Consider the following 23,850-nt stretch of genomic DNA (forward strand, 5'->3'; position numbering starts at 1 on the left):
AACTCTGAGGTTCAGCCTTGTGTCAGTGTCTTTTTGAAGGGGACCACTTCAGAATGAATCACATGGTCATATGCAAACTCCCTGCCAAATGCTGTGTGCCTCATATGCTAGTGTCTTGCTGGGGATCATTTGGTACTTGAGCTGGATGTTGGTCAGCTTTTATTTCAGCTTTGCTGGGTCAGAGCCTTTGACCACTTGTGAAGCTGGGGCAAGGGTTAGTTCGAATATGAGGTCATTGTAAGGAGCCTGGGGATAGAAAATGCCATGGTCGTAAAGGATCTGTTGGTCAAGCCTGATGCGATACTTGCACCCGCAAATTTCATTCAGTTTGTTTTCAGGGGCGAGGCCCCAGGTTTTCTTGTCCCCCACGCCTGAGCAGATCTTGCATAAGTCTTCACTCTGAATTCCCTCAAGCAGCATGTTGTCTTGCTTTTCCTGTGAAAGGAAAAGGTCTTCGAAGATTTTGTAGATGTTATAACCAACCGTGTCTTGCAGGATAGTTCCGATGGACTTCACAACCAGCTTGTCAACAAGCACCCGCGTGACAATCTGAACAAGAAAGTTGTTGGTGTGCCCTCCAGAAAGGTCGATGTCAAAGCAAAGTGCCAGTGAGCCAGGCACGAGAACCTTGTTCTCATTCAGCTTGGGCACTGAAACATACAGTGTCTCGCTGGGATGGCTTCAGTGCAGTCAAAGGTGATGCGCTTGACTTCAATTGATTTCTCTTATAGTTTTGGACAGCCGTTTTTTGCTTAACATTTTACCACATTTTGGGCATTCTTCTTTTGGAGGGTTTTCTGTTTCTAACATTTTGTAATGATATTTTTTATGAGTGTGAAATTGTGGCATTGCATAAGTGCTTTGCCACAAGCTTCACAAGGATAATCTTTAAACGACCACACACTTGGTGACTTTTTAAACGTCTTGCTGTCAATAGAAGACCTTTTTTTTCCTTCTTTCTTAATCTCCTCTTCTCCAAGTGTCAGGTCTTCGCAATTTATTGATTCAGCCGTACTTTTGTGAACAGATTTTTCTTCGATTTCTGTTTACTTGTACACCACATTTGTTTAAATAGAAATTTTGAGGTGTGTGTGACGAGGAGTAGGCGGTGTATTCAACAAATACTGGCAAATTTTGAGCGCTTTAGCCTGACTCGCTGGTGAGCCCATGAGACGACGAGTCGTGCTAAAGCAGTCAAACAAATTTGCCGGTGTTAGTCAAATTCACCCTCTACTACTACTGTAAACTAGTTAAAAGATTTTGTAATGAGGATCTAATATTGTTTAACAGCAAGAAATGCAAGCTTATTCTTATGAACAAAAACGGCTCTTATAGGAGCCACCAAACTTGTAAAAGCAATGATCAATGCTAACTTTGAAATTATTACTTTCATGAAGTTCTTATTAGTTTGCTTTACAAACTTAAAAAAAACTCGATAAAAATTGTTAATAAATTTATGCATATTTATGGTGTGTTGTCCAGATGTTCTCGCAGATAAGCGGCATCTCTGGTTTTTAAGGAAAATTTTGAGTTAAAAAGGTGGGGCTTGTCTGCCGGTGTTTACAGTAAGATACTTCACTCAAAAACTGGAAGGACTTACTGAGATTTGCAAAGTACTTCTTTTTCCTGGCCAGTTGTTCACAGCGGTAAACTGCAAAGTAAACATTATTTGATAAATGAAAACAAGGTGTGAAATAAGGAGTTCAAGTGACTGTTTCAATTTTCTTCCCAATTTTATGGCAGCTAAAGATCAAGCAAATGGTAGTTTGTCAGTAAATTTAGGAAGTGATTGAAAACTCAATGTATGATAAGCTTCATTGATGTTTTCACAAATTGTAAATTTCATGACGCTTTTTCGTTCCCAGAAATGTCCTTTGTTTGTCCAACAATGCTTCATATAAAGAAACTTATGGGAATGAATAACAAAGAGATATATGTGCGCGTATATAGACGTATGGACATATGCGTACATACGCAAAATGCTTAACAAATAAAGAAGCCCCGACTGTGCTCTGTTCTGTTGTAAAGCACGCAGGAAGCGGTAGAGCACGAAAGAAGTGTAGGGGAAAACACGAGATGTAGTCGAGTGTTTTTCCCTACTTCTTGAGTGCTCTACCGCTTCCTAAGTGCTTTACAACAGAACAGAGCACAGTCGAGACTTCTTTATTTGTTTTATGATAAAGAATCAGATGATTTCCCCACGCATTCGGCTGAATTTTCAAACCAAACTTTATTTTCTAAACGAGCAAAAGTGGCGTCAGCCGTGCACTGTTCCCTGATAAAGCACGCTAAAATAAGCCAATCACAATCCTTGTTAGAATTTTTCAAATAATTTGATTGGCTAACGAAGCGACAGCTGTCAATCACAAACGGAACTTCAGCTAAGCTTTCAGTTTCGAGAAGTTTGAGCGGCTTTAGAGAGAAGAACGATGCCTTCAAAGTGCGCTTTTAAGTTAATTTTTAAATACGGATCTCAAGGCAGGTAAAGGTTTATAGTCCAGAGGAATCCGGCCGTATTGTGGCCCATGAAAATGAGCACTTTTCGAGTGGAAATTACGAAACGCGGAGCTCAAAGCTTGTGGATGAAAATGCAAAATGCCGGGTTGAATTTGAAAGGAGCTACAGTTATTTGCGGCTTTTAGCCGCATGCAGCAAGATTGCCCGAACTAGCGTAAAAGTTAGAAAGACTTAACGGCTCCCACTGGTTCTACTTCGAGCACAGAAGAGAATATCACAGCAAGTTTTGCACTGACCACTCGTCGGTTTACTTCGCTGAGATGACCAGAGAACGAGCATTACTACACTGCATGTAAGTGTTGTTTGAGCAAATGAGCATTTTTAATTGTAAATTTACAAAAATAAAGCTTCTCATCATAAACAGAGACAGTTCAATTGTTTTCTGTCGTTGTTTTACTTCTTAGTATAATTTCTGCCTTCGTAACAAAATTAATGTCTTTATCGAAGCACTGTTTAGGTTGAGAATTTGTGAATTTCGCTACAGCTGTACATGTTTTGTCGGCGGGAATCTAGCAAAACTTGTTATTTTAGTACAGTTTTAACACTACTGTTGCTAACATTGGTCTCTGTGAGCCATATTTACTGCAGAAAAATAGCTCGCTTCCAGTGCGTTTGTCTGAGTCACAGGGGATGTTTAATTTGGGTCAAATTTGTCAAAATTCCGAAGCAAAAATTTGGAAGCCAACTCACCGTCATCAATCCGTGCCCTGTTCTCTGATAAAGCACGCTGTTTCAGCCAATCAGAGCGTGCGTTATATGGAAACTTTATTATAAACACATATAAATTGTGTATGTGTAGTTCACTTATATCTGAGCTGCACTGTAGTGAGTAGCCCAGCAGTCTGGTAAATTTACACTAAAATAAAATATTAGATTACATGTTCTTGATTTCTAGGTGTGATACCATAGAATTCTGCAGACTTAAGCAGTCAAAAGGGGCTGCTATTTTTGAGTATCTGTTACTCACAGGCAGCTGTTACTTTCGTATGGGTAAAATTTTTTTTCAGCAATACACAGTAGTTTCAGACAAAGCAGACATGTAACACATGAAATAAAAAGTTAAAAGTGGTAATCTTCATCTTTACTTTTGGGAGGACTGTTACTTTCAGGATTTAAAAAAATTGTTACCTTTGGGAACCATCTTTTGCCTTGTGTCCACGTGACTTTAGTCCCTTTGACTGCTTTAGGTAATAGGAGAGTTGAAACATTCCTGTGTAACCATTCTTAGCGTTCCTAGTGTAAGATTCCTGTGAAGATGGATAGGTAGATAGATACGGTTCAGGCAACTGGCGGGTTAATCCTTTACCCCCTAAGAGTGCAAATTGGCACACAAGGTCATAACTTTGTGAATATTTGATAGATTTCTATGAATTTTTGCCATGAAAATTGTCTTGTGAAGATCTGCTCATTGAAGTTATAAAAATTTGACCCCCTCCCATCCAAGACATAGTTGACCACCCCCAGAAGTTTTTTGTTCCTTTTTCAGGATGCAAATGGAATGCAAGACTTGTTTCAAATCACGCTATACATATACATGCATGGCATATTGTACACAGGCAGTGTCTTTATTTGCTGATTTGGGAAAAACTGCTGTTCGCCTTAGGGGGTAAAGGGTTAATCAATTTTGGCTTCAAGAGACAGGTACAAAACAGATGATAAATATTATTGACACCGTTTGGTGTCATTGATTTTGGAAATGCGAGTTTCTTACAGATTCAAGACACTTTATCAATATCTCACTGTATATATACAACGTGGGTCAGAGCAGGGCATCCAGTTCAAATTGCATTCTGCAATGCGACTGGAAGCATAACGCTTTCATTGTGTTTACTGTGATAAGGTTTTTAACAGCATGACCTGTTTATTCTCAAGAAATTCACACAAAACAGTGTTGAGTGAAAAGTCAACGAATTTGTCAAGGTGCTTATGGGCGTCACAAGGAATTCTTCTGCTCCTTTCACTCACAAAGACACAGTTGTCAACATTTTGTCTTACAAATTGCCTGAAGAAGAACTCGACATTATGAAATTTGGCCTTACGTTTTTAGTGCAGAGTGCACTATTGAGATGGCTTGGGGGTTGATGTCGCTAAAGCACTATGGCACTATGGCAATATGGCACTATGGAAATATGGTGTAAACTTTAATGTTTGTTTAATTAATTAATTTCAGTTAATTAATTAATTAGGCTTGCAGCAAGGAGGGGGGGTTAGGATGGGGTAGGTACTTGTGAGCACTACGTAAAATGGATGGTGCATGTATCTACCTTCTAAGATCACTTCAAAAAGCTATATATTTGTTTCGGAAAGCCCCTTGCTCTCCTTGTGGTACTTTTCTCTTCAGAACAAAACCAATATTTGCAGATTACTAAGCGTTAGTGTCAACTACATATATCAGGTGGAAGACACATTTCATACAAGATCACACACTAACGTTGAGCGCTTTTCCTTGTGGTAGAACCCTAATAAGTCATACGCATGTGTTCTAGTCATACGCATGATACAAGTATGTTACTGTGACTGCGTGTCTTTTGGAATTATGCGTAACTTGGTTCAAGAAATATCATCCATTGTTTCCAAACTATACTAGTGCGTTTATTTCATCCTTTAATTGTCTCCATCAAAGAGACCAAAATGTTCATACCCTCAGCCGAAACTCTCCCGAGTAAGTGGCATTAAAACTTGTCAAATTGAACAAAAAACCCAGGAAACTGCTCAAATGTATCTGCAGACTCCATGGCACCTACTGAAGGCATAAATTTTATCAGTCTTTTAGGGGAATTGTTCACCGATGAAGGATATAATCTCGGTCAAGTAGCGTTGTTTACTTTCAATACCTCTTGTTGAAGCACTCCTCGGTTGTATTAATCAATATCAGTGTGTATTTTAAATTTAAGTGGTTTTATTGTTAATGCCAAAGGTGGAAACAGAACGTGCTGTTCCGTGACAATTTGATAATTAGATTAGTTCCTGTTTATCGTTCAAAAGAAAGTTTGCATTTTAAATAAAGCAAATTGTTCCTCTTCCATTTCTTCATCCGACATTCAACTTTCTCCCATTTATCTCCAGCGGTGAAAAGAATACTAGCACATCTTTCCTGTGTTTTCGAGAAAACAAGAGTTTTGGGTTACATACCTTTGCAAGGAAAACAAAAGTATCAAGCTACAAATGTTAACGTGAAGAGTAAAATTGTCATGTTCGCAACTTAAATGTATTATTTAATTTAAAATGAGCAAAAATCAACGTAAAACACTACAGTAAAATCTGAGAGCTGTCTTGACAAATGGTAATTAATTGCAAGTTAATGTCCCTGCCCCTCACCACAAGAAGAACAGCGCACAGGTTTGGGCCTCAAACGAGCAGTTTAATGTAATGTATATATTGGGACACAAAACAAACTGCCCAAAATGTGGCCCAATGAAAACTAAGTGCTGGAGTGATAATGAGACGCATATTGGTAAGGAATGTCCTTCGTCTGTGCGATACAAGGAGCAACCATTAGGAAGAGACTTAAGGGAGAGCGAATGTATCTTTTATAGCAGTTGGAGGACCAGCGACCAAGCAGTTTGATCTCATAATCGTTCAGTTCTGCGATGGTAGCAGAAGTTGCACCACCAATGCAAAAACTGTGTCCACTGTAATGTTGAGGGTCTAGACCCTTGAGTTGGAGCAGCGTTGAAAGGAAAGTGGTGAGATCTCTGCGTGCTAGTGGGAGTCCGGAGGAAAGTCGAAACAATGGGCTGCTGGGGGTAGAACGTGGATGAGCATGTTGAAGGTGTAGATTGGTCTTTAAGGTGCAGACTGCATAAACAGTGTGGTGAGCAAGACCAACATATAGGACCACTCCACGGTGTTGTTGATCAGTCTTCGATTTTCGCAGGTGTAGAGCTACATATTCATCACCAGTTTGCGTGGTGTGAAGGCTGACATCCTGTAGGCAGAGTAAGGTCTCGGCATCATAAGAAGTTTTGCTTGTGACGGTAAATTCTCCCGCGCGTAGGAGCAGAAAGTGGGCGGTGGTCACAGCTGCCCAGTAAACTGTATCGTCTTTGGGGTGCAGCTCGATGAAATATTGTAGGTGACACAGAAGGTCAAAGGTTATCAGTAATTTCTGCTTGGGTAGACTGGAGTGTATGCGTTCAATTCCTCTCAATGTTTGTTGTAGCTTAATAGTGTGAGTAAGAGGATTATGAAATCCGTGACTGATGTGTAGCACACATACGCCGGCAAGGTACACTTTAATAGATTGTGGTTTTAAATGGTCGGCTAAGAAGGCCACAAACAAGGAGAGTGTTTCTTCGGATGCTGGAACGGCAGTGAAGTCATGTGTTTTGCAGAATGTGAGGTACTGGCGTTGTGCGGAACTGTATGTGCGATGGGTATTGTCGGCCAAGTTCAGCGGAAAGACTGGTGTAGGTAGGAGGTCTGCGTCGGGCACCAACTTGCGAAAGCGTTGGACCTGTAATCAAGATAAGGCATCAGAAGCAGAATTTAGTATCCCAGGGATGTGTACAGCCTTCAAAACAATGTTAAACTTGGCGCAGATGAAGAAAAGATAATGTGTAAGGGACATAATGTGGCGACATTTGCTGGAACGGAAGGTCAGAATGCGCACGACTGATTGATTGTCACAATGCAACAAAGAACTTTGTGAGGCTAAGGGAGGGGGCCCACACTGTCATGGCCATGGTGATGGCGTAAAGTTCTTTGTACATTATGGAGCGACGACTGGGGATACTGACATGAAGTGTTGCACAGAGCCAAGCGGTGCCAAATAAGGCTCCAAAGGACTCAGCACAGGCATCAGTAAACAGGTGTAGGCACATGTTACTGAGCCACTGTTCATCATAGAACAAACTGCGACCATTCCAATCAGAGAAATGACAGCCACCATTCAATGTCTTTGAAGAACCGCTTAGTAAGATGGATATGATGGCTCAGGTGAGACCCTTTTGACAGAAGTTTGATCATTTGACGAAGAAACGTTCTACCTGGTCTGCATACTGAGCAGATGAAGTTGAGTTTTCCAATGAGGGACTGGAGCTGTCTCTTTGTGCAGGAGGCTTTGGTTTGCCACATCTGAAGTAAATTGAGAGTCTCATCCAGACGGGTCTGTGAAATGCGCGCCTCTTGAGTAATGCTATCGAGTTCGATACCCAGTAGTTCCAGGGTAGTACATGGCACAACAGTCTTTGCATGCATGACATCTAAATTGGTTTGGCAGAGGGGGTCTGGGGCAGGGGGACCGCAGGTCCAGAAGTCGTCCAGATAGTTCCAAATGGGGCTGGCCCCACGGTTGTGCATGGTGAACGATAAGATATCCACGTACTTGAGGAAGAGCGCGGGCGAGCTGCGCAATCCGAACGGCAAAAAGGCATCGACAAAGTAAGCAGTGGTGGGTGTGCCATTAATATCAATTTGCCATGTGGAGCCAAGGAGCTCCCAGTCTTCGCGACGCACTAAAATGTGACGAAAGGCATCAGATAAATCGAGTTTACTCATTAATGCGCCTTGTCCACGGAGTTTAAGTTGTGAAATCGCGCGGTCAAGTGTGTCATAGGTACAGGAAAACAGTTCTTTGGGAATGCCATCGTTGACAGAGTGAGTGGTGGGCCATGATAAATCGTGAATTATGCGCCATTTTGTGGGCATCGAGCGCTTTTTAGGAATAGCTCCCATCAGCAATCCGACAAAGTTAGCAAAGGGCGGTGTAAGGACCAATCTTACGATTAAGAGAGAGTTTGCGTTCCAGCTCTCTTGCCACCGCCTTGGGGTTTGTTGTTGCTGGTAAATGGTTATCATAGATCTGACTGGAACGGTTTCCGGAGAAACCGATGTTTACTCCAGAACAAATGTTGTGTAATAAATCATTTGCAAGCGTTTGATCAGGGTAGCGTGATAAGCAGTCCATCCAGGTATCAATATTGAAGTGTGAATTAATGTCCGGTAACATATTTACAATCGGCCAGAGAGTGCTCCTCCCGCAAAGCCTTGCAAACGTGGGCACACTTGCACTCAGTTCCTTGTTGGCAAGAATTGCGCTGGAACAAGTTGCAGCCTTCTTTGCTGTTGCTTGTAAACCACAAATGATTTGGTGATTTACAACGCTGGCAAGAGACGCCTTCCTTCCTGACAGCGGACGAGTCGAGGATTGTCGTGTACAACGTCGTGTTAACGGTGTTGAAGTGTGCAGAGGTATTTAGAGTTAAGCTGAGGCAAAATTGAACGTCATAATTGTAAACGGCGCTCCACATGAATTTCCTATTCGCTTTTTGAATCACGTCCTGACAGCGGGCAAGTTCCTTGTAGCGAAGTGGTGTGACATCCATCACGAGCACCTCATAAACGCCCCACGCTTTGAGCCACGAGTTGAACGATTCGATAGTTACATTCTGTGTCATGCTTGCTTTCCGATCGCCGGTTCCAGAGATAACATCGCCACATGGTGGAAGGAGATTGAGAAAATCAGCATAAGCGCCAGCTTTTACGGCTTTAAGTACGGTACCTGAAATTGGTTGGCCAGAGCCACTGTGTGGGCCAGATGAAGGTTGCTGTTCCTTCTGAATGGAGGAGTTATTGTCATTGTTGTCGGCGCAAGCGGATGGTTTGTGTGTTGAGGCACCACCCCAATTTTATCCTTGGTTGTTTTCAATTCTGTTACAGTGTCATGTAGTGTTTGCTGCTTGAGCTGCAGGGCTTCAACTTGGCTCGACAAAGTTCGTATGGCTTGGAGCAAGGCGTTTTGCTTATTGCCAGGATCAGGAGCGAGTGTTTTCTCCTCTCCGACGGGCGACTTTTCATCCATGTTGCCGTCGCTATCAGGATTTCGTTCTTCGGGTCCTTCGCAGTATTTTCCCATGGCTGCAAAATCATGTTGATCTTTCGGTGTTCCCCAACCGGAGCACTTATTCTTGCGTTTGGATTTGTTTTTCGAAGACATTGGTTGAAACGCACAGTTACAAGTCGAAGAGAGCAGTAAAACACAAACAGCTGAACGATCGAACTAAAACAGTGATAAGCGAATGTACAATGTAATATGATGCTAGCACGTGCCGGCTACATTAAACTATATTAACAATATTAACATCACTTATTCTTGGACTGTGAATGAAAATACACACATCAAACATACACACTGCTAAGATTACGACTCATCAAAATCCCTAGCTTACTAGCGAGGTCAGTACAAACCAGGAGTGAATGGCAGGGGTTATATAGGAACTGTGTCAAGTACTGCGTTCTAGCTATGCATTACACTCTGCACTATCTGAGATTGTCTCACTAGTCCTTTAAACCATGGCATCGAAACAGTCACATTTTCACAACATTTGAACTTCTTCACCAAGATCTTTAAAGACATCTCTCAGACAAGAGCAAAGCCAATGAAGTAAGAAGTGAAATCCAGCATTTGGCAAACACGTCACTAAATACTTGACTTAAAGAAACTTAAAATACTGAAGAAACTGAAATAAAAGAGACATCATTATCCTAAGACCTGATAAAGGTAATGGCATTGTAGTGCTTGATAAGGTAGTCTAATATAATGCAATTAGTGATTTGTTTAGTAACTTGACTCTAAATTTAAGAAATTGCAATCTAATTTAACATTATGCAGGGGAAGTCACTTACTAAGGTATTTACGTAGGCTTAAGAAAAATGGTCTGGTACATACTGTTTTTTTTTTTTTGGCACTGGTTCTCAACCAGCAAGATTATAATTATGCTTTATATGGTCAAAGATTCTAGATCAACTGTTCCTCTTTTTAGACTGATTGTCTCCTCCATAGGCACTTACAGCTACAACTTAACTACAAGGGAAGTCTGAAATACTTAAATTTATATAAAAGTATAAAATATTAATACATCTTTAAGAGAAGCACACAATTTTATAGCTATCACAACTAATAACACACAATAACATTATATACATTAACATATCATATAAAAGGCTTAGAAAAGTGAGACAATTTAATGAAATACTAATTTACCAGATCATCAGGGAAATGACACAACTGCAGTTTAAAGTGATTTGAATACAGATAACTGATCATGTAACTAATAATCTTTATCAAGATTGCTTTTTACTGATTCCTTAAATTTTGATAGTTGTTTATATGTTTCGCATATCCACAACTAAAAAACTGCTTCTTCAGAGGCACTGTGATCCTAGTGATTTCGGATCACTGATCCTGATACGGATAATCCTAAAGGAACTGAACCAGAGTAAATCTGTTCATTTTCTGATGTTTCACTGCCCTACAATAATTGGAGACATTTTGCACCAATAAAATTGATAACTTCAATGAAATCAATAAGATTAATTCAAAAATAAATACTCACAGAGTATCACTTTATAAATTCTGGTGCAATTTATTAATTTCAATTGATTTTTTATAATTTATCGATTTTCTTGATTCAACACAGCAGCATTAACAACACAAGACAGTCCAAAGGGCCTTTGATTTTTTTTTGTGGGAGGGGGAGGTAATAACTTTTCCAATTCTAAGGTAGTTGACTTGGGCTACTCCCTCATTAACTATCATTTATTAGAAATCTCAAGTTCATAATCTAATTGTTGAATATAAATCTTAAACCCATAGTCTAATTGTTAAATAGAACACCCTTGAGAATTTGGGAGAACTGGAGAAAGCTTTGGAAATGCTTTTGGCTTATGTTCCCACAGCATCTCTCATTCTCTCTTTGGCTGTGCATTAGAAATAGTCGGTTGGTCAGTTTCAACCCATTAGGATTGTTAAGTGACATGGTTTTGTTCTATTTCAAAATATTGCTTCTCTACTTCCAGTGCTGTAATTCTACTGAGTTACCATAGTGGTGCAACATACATCAAAACTTAAATAAAGCCATTTAGTTATACAATCACGCATTTATCTATTGCTTAAGGAATGCAGTTGACTATCTCATTAAAAGCAACTTGTGGTGTCAACTTCTGTATTTTTTAGATGATGATGATAATGAATCTACATCCACACGAGATGATGAAGAAGGTGACTCTTCTGCAAATATTCTTGTGTACTGCGGGGAACTTGTAAGTGCAGTGTTGGAAATGAAAGACAGCCATGGACGTGTTATCTGCCATCTTTTCAAAAAATTACCGCCCGAGAGTGTGAGTATTGTTAGTATAGATCGTTTTCACTGTCATGCAACAAAAAAATAAATTAAAAACTATTCAGTGGATAAAGTCAAGAAATTGTAATGTTACAGGATATAAGTAAAGAGGACACTTCTCCAAGTTTTAGGTTTCTGCGTTTTCCCAAATATTCGTTGAAATGTTTTGCGCAAATTTACAGAGTCCAGTATGGTCCACCAATATGTTGGCTGGAAAATATTGGAAATATCTGGAACTTACTTTGGCTATCTAGTTGACTGATTATCTGAACTGAACCAACAAACATTGACACAAGCACTTTTTCTAATACTTCAATTCCTAACATGGTTAAAATCATGACTCAGATAAGTGTATATTTTTTAGCAAACATGATCGTAGCTTTATGTCACGCACCGCCATAACTCCGAATTTCAAAATACGCTGGTTTCCAAACTAAACATGCTATTGAGCTGAATAGTTGTTAACAGATATAAATTTAGATCCCCTTATGCCTGATGAGGGCCTCATGCACCTGCTGGTGCCTCGAGAACTGATGATGATGATGCCTGATGAGGATAAAAACTTTTGTGGCTCTTTTGTTTTGGATTTCACATGAAAATGATCTATACCAAATAAAATGTCTTACAATTCCTTAGCCGAATAAACTTGAAGTTTTCAAATGTTATCTGCCATCAATGTTCTATCCAAATTTAAGATTGTGATCTGAGGGGCTAGCAAAATAATGAGACACAAACTTTAGGACAACAAAATTACTCTTGTCATCAAGTAGCTCTTTGCTCGTGGAGCACTGTTCAAGTTTTCACTGTTCAAGTGTGTTCCATTTATGTCCTCCCCTGACTTCATTGTGTTGTGGTTTCTTCACTTAAAACCAGACATAACTTATCAATGATCAGTGACCTCGATGAGTAATCAAAAGGTAATCAGTTGATTTCTCATTAAGTATTGACAATGATCAGTGGGTAATTGATGACCAATGTGGCCTATTGATTACTCGTGTCACTGATTATTCAGCAGTGCGATTATTACAATTTCAGTTAAATGTACACTAAAACATTAATGTGAGAAATGTAAATAAAAGCTTATCTTTTGGGTGTGTGTCTACTGAGGATGGATTGTGAAGATGCATCAATTTATCAGCAGATTAAAAAGAGCCATTATAATAAATACTTTAATGAACTAGCTTGTTTGGTCCTTATTGGAGAATATTGGTCTTGTTCTTTTGTTTGCAAGTCTATGCATTAAGCTTGCAAAAAAGAACTCAAGCAATATTTTTCTTTTACAGACCTCAAACTAGTTCAATAACATATATGAAGTAACTGCTTGATACAAATGCTGCCCACTTTAGGACCGACGTTCTCGTTTTTTTCTCTTAGTACACGTACTTTCTGTACTAACGGATTGTCTTCTAGCTCAGTGTCTTTTAGTTGTCTTTAATTTATGGGTAACGGCCGTACAAATGTGGCAACTCCTTATGAAAGGAAATTGAAGAACATAAGGGCCGTACGAACGTACTAACTCCATATGAAAGGGAACTGAAGAACGTAAGGGCCGTACGAACGTACTAACTCTATATGAAAGGGAATTGAAGAACGTAAGGGCCGTACGAACGTACTAACTCCATATGAAAGGGAATTGAAGAACGTTTAAGGGCCGTACGAACGTACTAACTCCATATGAAAGGGAATTGAAGAACATAAAAGGGACGAGCTTTAATACTTACTAACGACTTTCTAACTTGATGGCTTAATATACGTTGTTTTTGCCGTACTTACGTACTAGCGTTTCTAAGGTACGAGCTCATTTTACAATTGTCCGTACTAACGTACTTACGAACTACACGGCTTTTAATATACATTGTTTTTGCCGTACTTACGTACTAGCGTTTCTAAGGTACGAGCTCATTTTACAATTGTCCGTACTAACGTACTTGCGAACTTCACGGCTTTTAATATACGTTGTTTTTGCCGTACTTACGTACTAGCGTTTCTAGTACAAAGATTTTGGAGGGAGGAGGGGAATTTGTAGAATTGTGCGTACCTCTGGATATTTGTGGCTCTGCAGTCGGTGAAAATCTCATTTCATGTCAGTTGACTTGTCACTTTTTTTTGACATGAATAAAACGTCAAAGCGATCAATGATAATAGTAACAGTATTAGAAATAGTAATAACATGATCACCCGAAAGTGGCTTTATTAGGTGTTAGCTATTCCTCGCCTTGATACATTCAAGGTATGTCTACTAAACAATTGACCGATGATATCGCCAAGAAATCAAAGTTCCACACCAATTTCTAACAACTGATGCTTTGGAACTTATTACGGACAATTTGCTTTGTTCCGAGTCGATCAGCGCATGTATCCTTTTCTAAATTTAATACGAACACCAGTTACTACGGACAACGGACACTGTCCGGTGGAGGTCGAGTGGCATGCTTTCACTCCGCAAAGTTTAACCTTAAACTACACCTCACATTGTTGGGTAAAACCTACTATTCAAATACATTGTTTTACACTTAATAATATTATCATCTGGCGTTATAACGTGAAAACGTTATCATTTAAATAGTCTTTAACGTGAATGAATAGAAAACCCATATAAAACATTTCTTTTTCCCTGAATTAAACCTGTTATTGAATGGTGGAAAAATGTTAACTTTTTGGTATAATCTAAGGTTCCCTGCGCTTTTGGATCAATTCAGATGAATGGTATATAGTCAGGAGAATTAAGTGTGAATTACGATTTCATATCTTCCTTGATATCTACGCGGTAATCTGAAGGCATGTTATACTAATTTCCAAAACAGACAGGCTTCATTATACGAATGTCTCACATTTACTGTATATAATAATTTTGTTATTAAGTAGAATTGAATCGTCATTCAGCTTAGGTGAAAACGCTAAAACGTTAGCGAAAATGACCTTTAATGTAAAAATTAAAGCTGCATTAAATTGACACTTATGAACATAAGGCATGGAAAAGTGATTGATCTGCTGCCCTTGCTAATCAGAACCATTACGTTTTGTGACTCAGGCATAACTTCCCCCGCTAGCTATATGCACGGATGTCGATATTGAGGTTACTCTAAAATAAGTGAGAAAGGAATTTGACTTCCATCGAGCTATTTGATCGGATTATTAGACATTCCCCGATCTATAGCAAAAGAGGCGGTACCAGTGCCAAATCTATGCCTATTGTCACGAGTGGAGTATCTGGAGTCAAGGTTTACCAGATTCGGGATTCAGTTTGGCCGTCCATTAGTAAACATGCAAGATGTACACTGTAACTAATGACACTATAAGCGCAGTAAATAGCTTTCAACCCACGGCCCTTACGTTCTTCAATTCTCTTTCATATGGAGTTAGTACGTTTGTACGGCCCTTACGTTCGTCACTTCCCTTCCATATGGAGTTAGTATGTTCGTACGGCCCTTACGTTCTTCAATTTCCTTTCATATGGAGTTAGTACGTTCGTACGGCCCTTACGTTCTTCAATTCCCTTTCATATGGAGTTAGTACGTTCGTACGGCCCTTACGTTCTTCAATTCCCTTTCATATGGAGTTAGTACGTTCGTACGGACCTTACGTTCTTCAATTCCCTTTCATATAGAGTTAGTACGTTCGTACGGCCCTTACGTTCTTCAATTCCCTTTCATATGGAGTTAGTACGTTCGTACGGCCCTTACGTTCTTCAATTCCCTTTCATATGGAGTTAGTACGTTCGTACGGCCCTTACGTTCTTCAATTCCCTTTCATATGGAGTTAGTACGTTCGTACGGCCCTTACGTTCTTCACTTCCCTTCCATATGGAGTTAGTACGTTCGTACGGCCCTTACGTTCTTCAATTCCCTTTCATATGGAGTTAGTACGTTCGTACGGCCCTTACGTTCTTCAATTCCCTTTCATATGGAGTTAGTACGTTCGTACGGCCCTTACGTTCTTCAATTCTCTTTCATATGGAGTTAGTACGTTCGTACGGCCCTTACGTTCTTCATTTCCCTTTCATATGGAGTTAGTACGTTCGTACGGCCCTTACGTTCTACAATTCCCTTTCATATGGAGTTAGTACGTTCGTACGGCTCTTACGTTCTTCATTTCCCTTTCATATGGAGTTAGTACGTTCGTGCGGCTCTTAGGTTCTTCAATTCCCTTTCATATGGAGTTAGTACGTTCGTACGGCAGTATGTTCTTCAATTCCCTTTCATATAGAATTAGTACGTTCGTACGGGCAGTATGTTCTTCAATTCCCTTTCATATAGAATTAGTACGTTCGTGCGGCCCTTATATTCAAGGGTCCGTATTTGTAGCCATTCACTGCACTGTTGTAACAATGGGTTGGCAGGCCTACACAACTCCTATCCACGTGTAATAGCCGCTTTGAGAGTTTTGCTCGAACTAGTATATCTTTGAGGATCTGCCCCTTTTGTATTGTACGATAGGGGGATCTTTGAATATTTCGCTAAGCAATAATCCTGTTTTTAGGAGGACATTTCACCAGAGTAGAGCCGTCAGAGGTCATAAGTCTGCGTGGTTTCCGCTGTTATCCGCGTGTAATTTGTTGAGTTTGACACCTCTGTTTTTGGCCACGTGCTACTTTTTTTGGCTCATTTGATTGCAAGATATGTTTTAAGCTCTCTAAATATTAGCTCTAGAGGGACAAAGTTTGAAATATTCCGTGAGCATGTTGGTTACTTGCATTTTGTGTTATTACGCCGGGCCCGGCTGTTTGATTTACTGTTGCAAGTTATGCTGCTTGTTATCACGGGTGTCATATTTATCTTTGTCCGGCTTCGCCAGAGATAGCTGTAGCTTTCCTTGTTGAAAGCTATGAGTCTGTCTTAGAGAGACTTTCTTATGCTTCTTGCATCAATTTCATCGAGCTTTTCACTGCACTGTTGTCTCTCAAACTTTAGTTTCAGTAAAACTGCTTATTTCGCTCGAGAGAATGTCACTTAACTGGTACGTTATTCCAGCGTACTAACAAAAAAACCCTGAAACACAGTCCTATTCCGGGCACGGTATAGCTTGATAGCTAAGAACATGACAAATTTCTCAAAGAAAAACTGTTAGGCTGCTCTATTAGTGAACATTTTTTAAAGATAATTCAGTGCATTTATGAAGACTAGAGCCCACTCTACATTAAACATATTTAATTGTTCAGAGTATTTACTAGTATTTGATTGTACACCCAACACCACAATCGTTAAACTTTAAGACATGTTTAAATAAACATTATTTTTCATGTGTCCATTGATCACCTGCAACTTTTTCAACTTGTTACTTGTAATTTCTTTCTCAACAGCTTTATCCAGAATACTATGAAATCATTAAGGAACCTATAGACTTAAAAACAATTTGCACCAAGCTCAGGGTAAGTTATATCTTCATGTACATTTACTTCATAAAACAAACAAACAAATAAACAAATAAAATTAAAACAAGTTTATCACATACCCAATCACAGGAAAGATTCAGCAGAGACATTTTGAAGAACTTTGAGGTGTTTAGAAACGTGCTGGCAAACTGTGTCACCACCAATCAATGAATGCTGTCTCCATTTAGCATTAAGACAAAATTGGTTTGACTAACAATAATTATTTGTGAAAATACTGAAGGGCCGCAGTCGTGATAAAAGATGGTAAAATTTTAAAAACGATTAAAAAATTACAAGCTTTTGACTGCCTGAACTATAGTCTTTGACGGTTAAAATGTGAATGATGAGAAGCCAAGAAAAAGAAAAAAAATGAATAACAATGTGTGAAACTGTGAAATAATAAAAATGTGAATAATTATTTTGAATGCTTATTAAAAAGAATGCTATATTGTCCAGGTAGTGGACACGAATTGTTGTCTGCATTGGGAGTCAGTTTGGTATGCCATGCTTCCAGCGTCCTTCTTGTTCTAAAACCACCTCTATCAATGATAGAAGCATTTTCAAAGTCAATAGCGTGATTGTGTGACCAGGCATGATTTGCAATCCTCGAGGCTTTGGCTGCTGTTTTTACATTCCTGAAATGTTTTTTTTTCTGGTGTTGAAAGCTTCTTGTCATTCCCATTTTGCCTGTCAAAGACTGTAGTTCAGGCAGTCAAAAGCATGTAAGTTTTTAATCGTTTCTGCCAGAGATCGTTTTTAAATTTTACCACTAATTATTTGTATGAAGTTTAATATGTTTCTAGGTTCTTTGGAACAAAATATTTAAAGTTAAACCTCTAATAACTGGAGACAGGCTCAGAATTCTAACATTATCTACTTAAAACAGGTTTGAGTGAATAACAACAGTTATTTGTTGAGATTTTTTGTGATATCCAGAATAATGAAGGGTGAGGACCTACAATAATATTATCACGGTATCAGCTTCAGCTGATTGCAATTACTGAGATGTAGATGATTCTTTTGAGCAACATGATTCGGAACAGCAATTAGACCAGTGGAAGGTACAATGCCTAATATATAACAACAATGACAAGAAAAGCTTTTGACTTCAGCCATTAGCAAAAAAGCTCCCTTTGACCATTCATGCTATCATGCTCAACCTTATTCAACACCATGTTGTTCTTAGAATAACCAGTACTTGTCCTTGGAAGATGCTGAAAAAGATTTATTGCTAATGGTGAAGAATGCCCATGCCTTTAATGAGCCAGGGTCCCAAGTCTATAAGGTTTGAGTGATAAACGGAATAATTGCCATAAAGAATATTTATTTAATATCTGTGTAATTTAATGCAGTGACTAAAGCAGTGTTATTGCCTGGTTTGCTCCAATTTTAAACTTGGACTTTGCACTCTAGTAAAATATAAAACAATATTTAATTTTAATTACCCCATTAACTTCAACAGTTATACAGTATATCCACCAAGATAACTTAAATTTAAAATTTGTGTTTTACAAACAATGAATGGTTTAGTCACACTTTAGGAGTGGTTATTTGAAGTTATAGCAACCCAGAAGTTGCTTAATATCATCATCATTATCATCATCACCAAAAAAAAAAAAAAAAACAATGGCAGCTTTTAAGTCCCTGTGGTGCTTTTGTTGCCTTAATCGTGGTATTTAAAATCAAGTGATACAGGTATGTTTTTCCTGGTTTCAGAATTTGTGATTACTGATAGCTTTCTTTGTTGTTGTGTCTAGGATGCCACAGCCATTAAGAAAACAATCCAGACAAAGAAGGCAGAAATAGATCACACAATGATGGGTGCCAAGTCAAGCAAAAGATTGAAGTAATCTCAATAATCACTTCATTAATGAATAGATTCATTCAGATCACTCAATTGTTCTTCATTATAACAGCTACTGTTCTTTAACTCAAGTAGTATGTTTGTTCAATTTACAGGACACATGAATGTAAAATATTTTGAAGAACCATTTCCAATAACTACATGTACATGATATTCTATACACTGCACTTAGTTAAACCTCACTTAGAATTGATTCACAAACTTTCACATAATTATGCCATATAATTATTATATAGTAGTAGGTGATGAATTGAATAGATACCAGCAAATTACAAGTACTTAAGCGCACCTCGCTGGCTCAGAAGCTTTGCTGGCAAGCTGGGCTTAAGTGAACATAATTTCCCAGTATCTATTCAATTCACCACCTACTACTCGAGTCACACGCAGTGCAAAATTCTCTTTCAAACATTTGCGGAAATTATACACGTAAACGGGAATCAAAGAGAATCTGTTAAAAAAGCATCGCTGAAGCAATAAACCACGAAGGACGGACATGCTGTGAAGAGGAGGGAGAAAAAAAATATCTTTCTATTGACGGTAAAATGTTTAAAAAGTCACCAAGCATTTGGTCTTTACATGATTATCACTGTGAAGCCTGCAGGAAAATGTTCATGCAATGTCACAGTGTTCACAAACATAGAAAATACCATTGTAAAAGGTTAGAAACAAAAAATTCCAAAAGAAGAATGTCCAGAATGCGGCAAAATGTTAAGCAAAACGACAATTTATAGTGAAAAAAACGGGTGCCCAGAACAAAAGAGGAGGGCAGTCTATATCGATTTGAATATTTGCGAGCTACCTGTGTAGGGGATGCAGTAGAAGTGGGCTGATAGATCAAAGCCAAAACAAATCCAAAATTCGCAAGAATAGAGAAAGGGGAGAAGAGCAGTGATGGCATTTTGGTTTTCCGAAAGATGATAAAAAATCATTATTTTTGCCAGACGATATTGTTGAGGCCATGAAATGATTGAATCCACAGCAGCTTGCTGAATTTCTTCTAAAAAAAAAAACCACATGTGACATTGTTTTGGTCACGGTCTATTTGCCAAGCTCTTCTTGGTCAAAGCGTCTTTATATTTATGTCAGCTGCCATTACAGACAAGTTTTGACGCTAAAATTGCGCCGCAGCCTCAATGTTACAAAAATTAATGAGTATTGAGGGTGCAGCCTCTTTTTTGATGCTACACGAAGTGCCGGAGTGATGCAGACAGAAGAAAGCAAAAAATAAGTTGATTTGTGTTTTGCCCAGTATCGATCGAATGCCAGAATTTCACGAGGATATGAGGTTAGTTTGTGGCTCTTTTCTTGTTTCTGACCTTTTCCATCATGGTTTCTGCCAAGTGGTTAGAGAAAGTTCACTGAAAATAAAGCAGAGGTCAATTTTGTGTGGGCAAAATCTGCCACTTTTTCAGCCACAGGGCAAAATCTGCCACGTAATGAGCGAGATGGCACAATCTGCCACATTTTTTTTGTCAGATGGCACAAAAATGGCAGCTTTTTTATTGGTCAAAAGAACAATAAGAATGTTTCACCATTAAATATAGGAATCATGACATGTCATGTCATCACCTTTGGGAATACAATCTTTTTTCAATCAAGGAGGAATTGTATGATTGTTCGTTGAGGCACTCAACCACTTCTCGAGTAATATTGCGAGCATTGCTCTGCCACTCTGGTGTCAAATATTCATTCACAAGAAATGCAATTAAGTGGAAAGTGACAATCTTGTTTTTTTAATATGCAAATGAAACCGTGTGTTTTCAAATGTTAATTCGAACCTTCGGCAAGGGTGTTTATTTTTTTCTGAAACTCTTTTTGTATCTCGCTTTGGATTTCTTTTTTAATTAAATTTTTTTCAACTCCGGGGTGAGATGGCTGACATGTCAGTTTAGCCCTCATAGAACATTATACTGTGAAAATTCAGTCATAACTAACTGGAACTCCGCTTCAGAGACCTGGTTATCAGCCAATGCTTTGGAAAGAAGCCAGTCAACTGTTTCACTTTTTGCTATGGCATGCGTGACAATTTCTTGATGCTTCTTAATCTTTGAATCAAGTTTTTTGCTACCGATTATCAGACCTGAAGAAATCAAAGTGAAACAGCCGCCAACGCCACCTAATGGAATTGTGGCTGGCAGGCCAACCATGGACAGAGCTCGCGCTTGAAAATGCTGCTGAAAGAATACTAGAGTTGCCAGAACTCCAGTTAACTACTTTTTTTGCTTCTTTATACTTTTTGGCAACCACTTGATAGTGGGCGACCTTGTTGTTCAGAGCGGTTGATATCTCGTTGATTTTCTGCAACCGAAAGTCGTGCTGCAGTTGGGAGAAGACAGGCCGTGGCGAAGCTTCAGGAGGAGTGAACGGCAAAACATTTGCCGACGACGTTGTATGACAAGGAATTTAATTTATTTCTAGTTCAAATTCCAGAGTCAAGCCCTTGAAATCAAAGAGTTCGCCATCTTCATCTTTGACGCTAAGAGTAATGCTATTTATAAACTCGCCTGTTGAGCAGTCATGCAAAAATTCTTGTGGGGAAGGATGATAGCTTACTTTTTCACAAGGCAAGCCTTTCATTTCAAATTTAGCCAAAACATCCATTTTTTTTCCATTTAAAAGGTTTTTGGTGTTGTTGATTAGATCACAATGAATGAAGTAAGTGGATGGGCTGTTTAGCTTTTTGACATAAGTTAACACACCTAATGTTGGCCCGGTGCCAATCAACCTGGCCAAAGCGTGACTAACTGAAATTTGTTTTTCGAGGTTGGTTCCGATCTTGTTATTTTTAGCACAGAATTGGGTTTATTTGTTTGTACTTCCAATTGTGCCTCGTTCTTATAATCTTTCAAACTTGTTAACCACACGGCCATGGGCTGAGCGCAGTTCATGTTGTTGTTGTTTTTTTTCATTTTGTCGGTGACCAGACCCAAACTCCCTCTCAGCCAAATTTTGAATCACGCAATGTGTGATATTTATTTGCCAAAAGCTGTTGAAACATTAATACATGGACAATTTTATTGATATTTTTTTCTTTGTTGTGGGTAAAATATATTTTCTTTTGGTTTTATTGAAGCGTTGGATTTGAAGGGAATAATAAATACGGTAAAAAAGGTATTACATCAGCCGTTGAATGCGATGACATTGCATCTTTCACTTTCGTCACGTGACAAATAAGATCATGTTACTTTGCAAGCTTATTTCGCTAGAAGCGACGGTCATTAATTTATTTGCAAGTGTGAGTATTTCTTGTGGTTTTAGGCAAATGAAGTAAATTCTTTGGCTCTTTCATCGCAGCGAGTTCATAGATCGGAAGGAAAATTAGATATTTGCAAGCCAAGCAAAGAACGTGTCAGAACGTGCAAGGATTACATCATTGGTAGGGAAATATGCACCATACTAAAGATAGCTGTGGATAACATAATCTTTGAATTATGTGACTTGTGTGACTACTTTGCTAGCCCTTTGCTTGTTGAAAAACCAATGAAATTTAATCGTGACTTTTAATAGTGTTATTATTGTAGTGTTCGTATTGTTCATGCCCATACATATCCCAAAGAAAGTTCCAGATTAAGAACATTACTTCATTGGAGATTTCACAATGGCTACGACTGATGGTGCAAACGACTCATCGTTTTACGAGTTCGACTCATCACTGACCACATTGGTTTGTCGTCGTTTGTCGTTTTGCTGTTTTGGTAGTTTCGTCATGGAGTTTCATCATTTTGTTATGTCGTTTCATCATTTTAACTCATCCACTCAGAGAAGCTATAATTCGATGTACATTACATGAATTGTTACTTCATTCCATGCGCTTATACACAAAGTATTTCTCCATAAGTTGCTCTTCGCCAACTTTAAAAGGAGTCTTTGGAGAGCTACCTACGCTACAGCATAGAATTTGTCATGAATTGCGTGAATGATCGTTTTCATGAAAACGGAAATGGTACTGGATATCTAATAACTAGCTAGTAACACACCGTGTTGGTGGTGGTGATGACAACTCAATGCAAATATTCCTAGAATCATCGTACTGCAGAACAAATATTACTTGACTTTTCTGTGTTTGTATAGCAAACGAATATCGATCCGATGATGTATCAGTGAATATCAACTCCACCTTGAAAGATACCCGAAAATACAGTTCTCTGACCGACACAGAATTAGGTGATGATATGTAAGTACGATTCTTCCATTGTCATAGGTATTTGGTATTCCAATGCAATGCTTGTGTTACATTCGATTCATGTGCACTCCAGTGAATATAAGTGGTTTGGCAAAATGTTATAGATGAGGCTGATTGCTATTTCCTAGAGCTTACAAAGTGGCATGACTTAAATTGACCAGGTGTTATTTGTTACCCAAGGTTTTATCATGTGTGTTTTAGTGTAAATATTAGAGATAAAATAATTAATTCGATCAAAAATGGAGGAATTTCAGATTTTAGTAGACAAAAATCTGGTACCAGAAAAATTTTAAGTATTTTAAATCACTAACCTTTTTTACATTTTCTGTTAACTTAAGATATAAATAGTGCCCTGAAATAACACCGAGAGCAATTTCCCATGGGAATGAGAGAAAATGAATTTCAAAGTTCAGAGAGATTGTGCTAACTCCTGTGGATAAAATTTCATCATCAGTTTCATTTCACCAGTACTTTCAACTGTTTTGTATGAAGTTCAACATTTGTTTTCAACATTTGATGTTGCTAAAAATGTTTTGTTTTTTAGAAGATACTTAAAACAGCCATACAGAAGTTTGCAATATGTAAATAATCTTGGTACAAAGTTTTTGTCCACTTGTTGCTCAAACTTCTGGTGGATTCTGTCTTAGTGTTTTTTCAGCTTGTGCCACAGGCATATAACTTACATAATGAAATATTGGTGTACCAGTACCCAGAAATTATATCTGAGTTTCTTCCATAGTTATTGGGAGTTAAACCTATGGCCTGTGGGTTGTTAGTCCCTAGAACTTTCTGC

General features: G+C 38.6%; 1 protein-coding gene across 1 annotated transcript in view; it reads left to right on the forward strand.

Annotated features, from left to right (window-relative positions):
- Positions 1-23,850, forward strand: part of LOC110052202 (protein polybromo-1-like) — a 218,513-nt gene that overhangs the window by 38,149 nt on the left and 156,514 nt on the right. Inside the window, exons 7-10 of the mRNA XM_020758318.2 lie at positions 11,474-11,637; positions 16,939-17,007; positions 18,197-18,295; positions 18,768-18,856. Coding sequence (XP_020613977.2) covers positions 11,474-11,637; positions 16,939-17,007; positions 18,197-18,295; positions 18,768-18,856 — 421 coding nt within the window. The remainder of the gene's footprint in view (positions 1-11,473; positions 11,638-16,938; positions 17,008-18,196; positions 18,296-18,767; positions 18,857-23,850) is intronic.

Source organism: Orbicella faveolata, unplaced genomic scaffold (genome assembly GCF_042242905.1).
Source record: "Orbicella faveolata isolate gen_17 unplaced genomic scaffold, um_ofav_v1 contig_4, whole genome shotgun sequence".
Taxonomy (NCBI): Eukaryota; Metazoa; Cnidaria; class Anthozoa; order Scleractinia; family Merulinidae; genus Orbicella; species Orbicella faveolata.